At 34.8% G+C, this 7,989-nt stretch overlaps 3 protein-coding genes across 8 annotated transcripts; 1 reads left to right on the top strand and 2 right to left on the bottom strand.

The window, feature by feature from the left end:
* The first annotated feature begins 14 nt into the window (after window positions 1-14).
* Window positions 15-5,579, top strand: LOC126869785 (rho guanine nucleotide exchange factor 7). 6 transcript variants are annotated; one of them, XR_007691001.1, is made up of 13 exons: window positions 15-663; window positions 748-983; window positions 1,063-1,189; window positions 1,305-1,479; window positions 1,586-1,795; window positions 1,909-2,107; window positions 2,215-2,451; window positions 2,554-2,632; window positions 2,743-2,867; window positions 4,591-4,762; window positions 4,879-4,984; window positions 5,076-5,160; window positions 5,252-5,482. XR_007691001.1 is itself a non-coding variant. In XM_050626763.1 (13 exons), exons 2-13 carry the CDS (start codon window positions 915-917, stop codon window positions 5,412-5,414), a joined length of 1,743 nt encoding a protein of 580 aa, XP_050482720.1. In that variant the 5' UTR covers window positions 15-663; window positions 748-914; the 3' UTR covers window positions 5,415-5,579. The 6 variants fall into 6 exon arrangements, 3 of the variants coding, with proteins under 3 accessions (XP_050482720.1, XP_050482721.1, XP_050482719.1); XM_050626763.1 differs by having other exon boundaries at window positions 4,879-4,980; window positions 5,252-5,579; XM_050626764.1 differs by having other exon boundaries at window positions 5,076-5,482.
* A 6-nt stretch (window positions 5,580-5,585) lies between these two features.
* On the bottom strand, window positions 5,586-6,398 carry LOC126869831 (mediator of RNA polymerase II transcription subunit 11). Its single transcript, XM_050626902.1, has 3 exons — window positions 6,194-6,398; window positions 5,968-6,108; window positions 5,586-5,874 (listed from the first exon to the last, which is right to left on the bottom strand). Exons 1-3 carry the CDS (start codon window positions 6,267-6,269, stop codon window positions 5,753-5,755), a joined length of 339 nt encoding a protein of 112 aa, XP_050482859.1. The 5' UTR covers window positions 6,270-6,398; the 3' UTR covers window positions 5,586-5,752.
* Window positions 6,313-7,855, bottom strand: LOC126869832 (cytochrome b-c1 complex subunit Rieske, mitochondrial-like). Its single transcript, XM_050626903.1, has 3 exons — window positions 7,601-7,855; window positions 7,296-7,473; window positions 6,313-7,188 (listed from the first exon to the last, which is right to left on the bottom strand). Exons 1-3 carry the CDS (start codon window positions 7,848-7,850, stop codon window positions 6,897-6,899), a joined length of 720 nt encoding a protein of 239 aa, XP_050482860.1. The 5' UTR covers window positions 7,851-7,855; the 3' UTR covers window positions 6,313-6,896.
* Between the last annotated feature and the right edge of the window lie 134 nt (window positions 7,856-7,989).

Raw genomic sequence — 7,989 nt, forward strand, 5'->3', positions numbered from 1 at the left:
ACAATGTTACATATAAACCTCCTTACATAAATTCACAATGAAATTTCATTTCTTAAAAGGAAACTGTTTTTAAGTTGTTTGCTTTTTTATACATGTAATGTACATATAAGCACGACATAATGGGAAGACGAAAAAAAGAGGAAGAAAAGGAAAGGAATCGGAATTTAAAGGACTGTTACATTTTATTCTATCTCTTCTTATACGAAAGAACTAGTTCTTAGAACTAATTTCAATGCATACGTATGCATTTATATACATGTGTACGTACACTTGATAACCTTGTAAGTGGGGACTGAGGACGAGCAATCGCAAGAAACGCATGAAACAGAATATGCGCCACTGTTATGTATGGATTTACTTGTGTATATGTGCATTGGGTATTAATAGCTTGCTGAGATGTCACAGAGCTACAGGCATCTAAAAGAAAGACTAACCTCTTCGTTTCTTATACGATAAATGGTTATATTCAACGCAATCTTGAATAATTTTAGATACTTTTCACACGACAATTCGACAAATATTTATCGAACGTAATCGAACTCAATCACATGCGGAATCACGTGCAAGGAATATCCCGCGATATTGTAAACCAAGGTAAAACGTATGATTAACAGTGAAATGTCATTCGGCGTTTAAGGACAGCAGTATGAAACGTAACTTTCCGTGAGTTGAACAATATCCAAGTGGATATATTTAACGAATATGTTATATAAATTCTTCAACGTTGTATCGTTTAAAATTTTTTAGTGCAAGTAAACTTGGGTTGATGGATAAGAAATTGAAGGAAGACTAGAAAAGTTTCTCTACGCAATGGAGCTATTCCATTAGACTTTTCATGTTTCTCTTTTATATTCTATTTTAGATTCACTTTAAAATACTTATTTTTCTCTCTTTTTTGTATTTATATCAAGACCATGTCAAAGCCTGAGACACCAAAATTTGTAACTGCTCTTTTTTCCTTCAAAGGAAAAAACAATGACGAGGTATGTTTCATTTTCTATTTTATTCTCTATTTCTATAGATCGGTTTTGCAATTTCAACACTGCTGCATTTGCGTTTTAGCTGTGTTTTAAAAAGGGAGATGTAATTACGATAACACAGATAGATGAAGGAGGTTGGTGGGAGGGAACATTACATGATAAAACAGGATGGTTTCCATCTAATTATGTCAAAGAGTGCAGGGTTCCAGGTATTGTGCATGTAATGAAACAATCTGTATTTAATCATTTTGATAATTTCTAGATTCTTATGTGCTTACCTTTTATACTGTTACTACATTTACAATATTTTTATTTTGTTTATAGAGAATAGTGTCTCGACTATGAAAGCAACTGAAAAAGTTCTGCAAGAATCTCCCGTGCATCAAAAACTAAATCGTGATATTGTATTGAAAGATTTGGTAGACTCTGAAAGAGTGAATGTAGCAGAATTGCAGGGTTTGATAAATAGTTTTTTACATCCTCTAGAATCTGCTAACATGTAAGTATATGTGATAAATTATTTATTAATTTTGTGGGAATGCATACATTCACATACACCTTTGCAATACTACAAATGAGATGTATTATAAATCTTCAATGTATAGATTGAACAAAGAAGAATACAAGCAACTTCTAGGTAATGTACATGAAGTTTTGGAAGTACATCAACGATTGCTATCCAATTTGGAAGCAGCTATGACACAAGATTCTAGAGTTGGAAATCTCTTTCTAACGCTTGCACCAAAATTAAAGTCCATTCATACAATGTATTGCAGAAATCATCCGAAGGCAGTATGTATTTTAGATCAGTACAGGTATGTATGAAATAAAAAAATTATTTTTATGTTCCTTAAGTTTAACTGTAGGAAAAGGATATGACACTTGAAAGTTATTTTCTTTACAAACTTAAATTCATTTCTTCTTCTAGAGATGAACTGAATGATTTTATGGAACGTAGTGGAGCGATATCACCAGGGATATTAGTATTGACAACTGGTCTAAGTAAACCTTTCCGTAGATTGGATAAATATTCTGCTATGCTTCAAGAATTGGAGAGGTATACGGAAAGAAATCATCCTGATAGAGGTGACACACAACGCAGTATAGCAGTATACAGAGAGATAGCGGTAAGTCGTTTGATTGTATCCTTACGTTGTTCTTTAGTTTAAGCTCCATAAAGATGTTTGGCATTTTTAGCAAAATATGTTACAATTTTTGTTGCATTCTCTTGTAGGATCGATGTGCATCCATACGAAAGCAACGTGAGTTGGCGCTTCAAGTGTTAACCAGCGGTATTAAAGGATGGGAGGGAGAAGAGTTAAGCTCACTCGGGGAAATTCTTTATGTCGGATCTGTCACTTTGGCAAGCGGAACTACTGGTCTAGATCGTCGAGATAGATACTTTGTTCTTTTTCCAACGACTCTTTTAGTCCTCAGTGCTAGTCCAAGGATGAGCTCTTTCGTTTACGAAGTATATTCGACATTTTTTTCTCTATATTTTATATCTTGTTGTATATCTCTCATCTTTACAGAAATGCCTAAATAAATGCTTACATGTTTTCTCCATTCACAGGGAAAACTTCCATTAACAGGTATTACTATTACTCAAGTGGAAGATACAGATGAAATAAGAAATGCTTTTGAAATTACAGGCAAGGAATCCGAATCATTTATTCGTTATGAAATAATATTAATTACCACGCAAATTTACTTGACAAACTTTACTTGACCTATTATCAACAAAATTTCCATTTGATCTTAGGACCAATGATCGAGAGTATACTAGTACTTTGTGGTTCTAAAGAAGATCAGCAGCGATGGATCGAACTTTTAATACAGGAACAAACAACGAATAACAGTCTCGTGAAATCATCAACGACGTCACGCGTGAGTTACAGTTTACCTCCATATGCTCGTCTTTCAAGATATTTTGCAAAATTAGTCAGACAAAAAATTATACGTCCTGAACTTTTGAAAAAATTGCTTTATTTACAATACGTTCTGCGACCGGATATGAGTAATGTAAAAATGCGAAGGACTAATATAACGACATATGTCCTTCATCCGATGCAAACAAATAGTCAGGATAGTTGTTCATACAACTACTCGACAAGTTTCGAGTCGAATAAGATCGCAACGGGACAACCATTCGTTGGAACGACAATGTTGCGTAAATCTACTTTGACTCTCAATGTGAAATATGCATTACCAGATATTGATCTTAGTACTGTAGGAGTAACAAAGGGCTCATCTTTGACGGAAGTAATATCAACTGAGAATACACGAGGTGATATTAGTAAAAGTTTGCCACTTGTTAGTGTTGGAAGTTCTATTACTGCTGGTTTCGCCAATAATAATAATAATGTAAATACCGTAAGCGTTGTTGACGAACAACTCGCTTGTCGATCACGTTTCACGAATCTTGCTCGTTCGTTTCCAATTGGCTGTAACTTCCATCAAGATACATTTGGTGAAACGAAGAAGCACATAGATGTTGCGGCCGCGATAAAGTGTTGGAAGAGTAAAGAATTCACTGACGAACAATCTATTATGATAAATTCTGTACATCATCCATCCGTTCCTGTGTGTAATTCAAACATTATTGAGAATTGCTGTCAAGCGAATGTAATTAGTGTTGGATCATCAGATTCAGGAATGGCTGAAAGTTATCGATTAAATTCTTCTGAAATAAATTCTTCTTGTAAATCGTGTACGTGCGTTGAAAACAAGTACAGCATAGAACATCCTATAAGGATCTATTCTGATGAAAGTGAAAACGATGAGAATAATTTTGAATATCAGTGCGTTTGTACATCACCTTTTGGTTCAACCCCCAGGGATAGTGCTCACTTATCTGATTCATCGAAACACAATGATAATACATTAGATCCTCCGAACTGCGAAACTGCTAGTACGATAGTTTACAATTCTGACCATGCCTTTGCAACGAATAAAATACAAACAAAAGAAAATGTGCTTTCGAATAAATATGAGCATACAATGCAAAGAAGGTTTACACAACCTATACCGTACACACATCAAAGTATTGTACGAAAAGTTGGAAGGAAAGCAATTCAGCCAACTCGACCTGTCGAAAACGATTATAATGGAGCACATCAAATATACACGTCAGGACTGTATGCCCATTGGTGGTTGAAGAAGTCTATACCATTTTCTGGATGCTCGGATCAAGGCAAGCTTCCATGGCATGGCTGTCTTTTTCTTCCTACTGTTTAATTAGCGTTTTTGCTTGTGTTACTACTAATTGTATCTTCTTACACACGCGCGCGCACGGCACATGCACGCACGCACACACATACAGAGAGAAATGAAACGCGTACACGAGCACACAAGCGTATGCTTTCATTTCACAGCCATGTTGTGTGAAGTAAGCTTTCGCTTTACTAACGTCAGTATGCATTTTAAGAATCTAATTGGAAAAAGAAAATCTGCGTTCACTTGCATATATAGTTGGTTTATTTATGATTTTTCTTTCGTTCATTTAGAACATGGACATGTATAGAGCATGTTTCAAAATTATATATAATTTTTAGTTTAGTTATAATTAGTATAAATAATAAATTGATTTGCACTCTTTACGACTTATTAGATTTGCAGTCAACAAAGCGGGAAACAGCAACAACAACAAACGCAGCAACAGCAACGACAGTCACAACAACACAGATCAATCACGGAACATTGTGTCTCCCTAGGAATTAGAACACCTTGGAGTATCGCTTCGTTACGACCAGCACCTCCTTTCTATAGCTTCAAAGTATTTGGTAAAATTGACATTTGGATTTATCACGCGTACAGCCGCCATACGGCATAAATATAAAATTTGAAAAATATATCGTAACATGTATATGCATAACAAGAAACATGTTATCGCTTACAGATGAAAGACAATTTGAAGAGGATGCAATCATATTGAAGGTGATAGAGGCGTACTGCCTTTCTGTTAATGCTAGATTCACCGTGCATTCTGGAGAATCAACTTGTAGGTTGTGGATTACATTTTCGGTTTCTAAGATGTATAGTAGTGAATTTTTGTATAGTAACATTTACATGTCGCATATCATGTTTACATTTTAGCAATGCTGGAATATGATTCGCATAAAATGCGAGACAGAACATCTTTGATGCATAATCGTGGAAATTGGGATTTTTGTAGTAATCGGTAATCATCGTCTAGTTGTTACAATATTTCCCATAATTGTATACAGTATACACAAAGAAAACGCTTCTAACATATCGTTCATTTTGAATAGGACATTATCAGAAACAGTTAGAACATTGAAAAATCAAATGACAGATTTACAATCGCAAATGTCATTATTGACGAAACAATTGGACGAAGAGAGAAGATCGAGACTTTCTTTAGCCGCAACGGTAAAACGTAGCATTGGTGTTGTGGACGGATCGGTACCTTAAATGTTCTTGAGAAAAGATATAATTTCTTGATATAATGATCTGTGTTTTATCATATTTGCGTCTTTTAACCCGATTCAATTTAAGTTTGACATTGGGAATGTTCTCTTTGTAAAATTTTCACACAGTGCCATTGTAATAAAAATAAAAGAATGAGTAACTGAACAACGCGTATAAATTATTTCAACTTTCATTCGTCTTAGATGTGAAATTTATTACTTATTTCGTTTGCATGGAAATCTTTGGCAATGTATATACATCATGAAGTGTGTTAAACGAACATATGTGTATGAATTTGTTACATCGAAAATGATGATTCAGAAAAAGAGCATTCAATGAGTTTATCTTGGTTTATTTTTAATACGCTCTAATTCGTTTACTCTGCTTCGTGCGTGTTCTAACCTGTGCCATGCCATTTGAAGTACTTTTTGACTAGCATACCCAGAGCCTTCATGTGGTTGCCCTAAAAAGGAATAAATTTAATAAGAGAGTAAAGTAAATTAGATATTCGTATAAAAAGACAAGCTGACTTTCAGGTGGTCAAATGATTGTTTACCTGTAGAAACTTGAGTTAGATAATTAATTTGTTCGCTCAATTTTGATTCCACGTGTCCTAGTGTTTTTAGAAATTGCTGAGTTTGCGCTTCAGCTTGTTTCATGCTACTTTTCTCTTTACTGAGTTCCACAAAAGCTTGCCCTACATAAAGTAATAAGAATTGTCTTCTAGTTACACGAGAATTATAGTGTTACATGGTGTTTATAAATAAGCGTTTGTTGATTACCTGCACTTTGCAAACACACAATAATATCCTTCTCAATCGTTTCAAGGATTTGTATTCTCTCCATCGGTGGCGTCATTGCGAATTAGTTGTTAGAAGCTACGATTTATACGAAACTGTTGAAAAAATGATTAGAGGAAAAAAAAATGAGAAACATAAAGTATCACGTAGTATGTTCAACATCGCACTAATGAACGTATCGTAATATGACCGAAGATTACCGAAAATAGTCGGAAATGGTCGAAACGCGACGCTGTCTGGTATATCAATCGGTATTCCCAAAGAGGAAGTTTCCTATCTGACATTCCTTTCTATATATCATCCTTTCTATGTTTCCTTTCTGGTTATACTTACAATTGGAATAAGTACATATTTTGGAGTAAGTACATATTTTAATCAATAGTAAGTAACACAGAGGAAGTTTCATGTGTGGTAGTAAATATATTTGTTTATTTAGATTATACTCTTTTGCATTATATATTTATGTTACATTTTATGTTTCATGCGTTTAAAATGTAAGAAATAGGCAATGCGACGAAGGATTTATAAAAGTATGTAAATTTATTTTCGCATAACTAAACAATAAAGAAGATTCTTAATGAAGAAAGCTGACGTGATTAAAAAAACAGTAGTATTACGCATGTAATAAGATATAGTTACTATTAGAAATATTAGTCGAGTAAATCATTTATTAAGGACAATAAAATCAACCAACTAGAATGGTATCGTCATCGAGGAATTGATATTCTGGTATTTCCAAATTAGTAGGTGCTGGTCCTTTACGTATGCGCCCAGACGCATCGAAGTGAGATCCGTGACACGGACAGTAAAATCCACCGCGTATGATACCGGAGTTAGGAATTGGTATGCAACCGAGATGCGTACAAATTCCAATGACGATCAACCATTCCGCTCGTTTGACTCTTTGATCATCTGTCTCAGGATCCCTTAATGTCGCCACATTTATTACTTTCTCTTGTTCTATAATGGATTGGGAGCTGTAATGTATTTAAAAATGTTTGAGCGTTAAAAATAAGATTTAGATAAAGATAAAGAGCAGAGAGTGTAACCATCGGGAATGGATGATATTGGTTGAATAGCTCACCGATGGTAAATGAAGATCGGTTTTCCTCGCCATTTAAATACTGATACCTTTCCCACCGGTATATCTTGCAAATTAATCTCAATTTGCGCTTCTGCTAAAATGTTACGTGCTGGAGCCAGACTTTCTATGTAATGTAACAAGTGAGACTTGAACCCATAAAGTCCAGCAACACCGCCCACTAATCGAAAACAAAGGATCACGTTATCTTCATTGTCTTATCGTCTTCGGTCGCGCAAGTCCTTCTATCTCTTTTTTTACTGTATTTGTTTTTATTTTTCATAAACCTCGTACTCGTGGGAACGTACCAAAAGACATTACGTAACTTGATGTTTTTCGCTCATCGATGCTCCGTTTAGTCGACACATTCGAATTCTGAAGAGATTTTCGACGATATTCTTGAAAGCTAGCATTGGGTAAGTCAGTGTGTGCATATCGATTTTTTAAAGAGAATGTTAGTGTGCTCGCGTTCAACCAATTCTCGAAAGGAAATCGAGAATAAATCGATGCGAAAGACGATGACATTTCTTCTCGAAGCTTGTACTGATTACTACCCATTAATATAACATGAAATTCGTTCGAACGTCGCGTTTTTATCTTGGTTGCGATTCGCGATTGTTTTTTGAAATAATTGAAAACGTGAATGCATCTCACAAAAGGAAGAAACGGAACAGAAGGAATAAAGAAACAAATATCG

The sequence above is a fragment of the Bombus huntii genome, chromosome 9 (genome assembly GCF_024542735.1).
Source record: "Bombus huntii isolate Logan2020A chromosome 9, iyBomHunt1.1, whole genome shotgun sequence".
NCBI lineage: Eukaryota > Metazoa > Arthropoda > Insecta > Hymenoptera > Apidae > Bombus > Bombus huntii.

Coding starts and splice junctions, on each gene's coding strand:
- LOC126869831 (XM_050626902.1), bottom strand. CDS start 6,269: ATGACGCCACCGATGGAGAGAATACAAATCCTTGAAACGATTGAGAAG. Junction 6,109..6,193: donor TGTGTGTTTGCAAAGTGCAG/GTAATCAACAAA, acceptor TACTTTATGTAG/GGCAAGCTTTTGTGGAACTC. Junction 5,875..5,967: donor TCTAACTCAAGTTTCTACAG/GTAAACAATCAT, acceptor ATTCCTTTTTAG/GGCAACCACATGAAGGCTCT.
- LOC126869785 (XM_050626762.1), top strand. CDS start 915: ATGTCAAAGCCTGAGACACCAAAATTTGTAACTGCTCTTTTTTCCTTC. Junction 1,190..1,304: donor CAAAGAGTGCAGGGTTCCAG/GTATTGTGCATG, acceptor TTTTGTTTATAG/AGAATAGTGTCTCGACTATG. Junction 1,796..1,908: donor TGTATTTTAGATCAGTACAG/GTATGTATGAAA, acceptor TTCTTCTTCTAG/AGATGAACTGAATGATTTTA.
- LOC126869832 (XM_050626903.1), bottom strand. CDS start 7,850: ATGGGTAGTAATCAGTACAAGCTTCGAGAAGAAATGTCATCGTCTTTC. Junction 7,474..7,600: donor AAGTTACGTAATGTCTTTTG/GTACGTTCCCAC, acceptor GTTTTCGATTAG/TGGGCGGTGTTGCTGGACTT. Junction 7,189..7,295: donor CCGATCTTCATTTACCATCG/GTGAGCTATTCA, acceptor AATACATTACAG/CTCCCAATCCATTATAGAAC.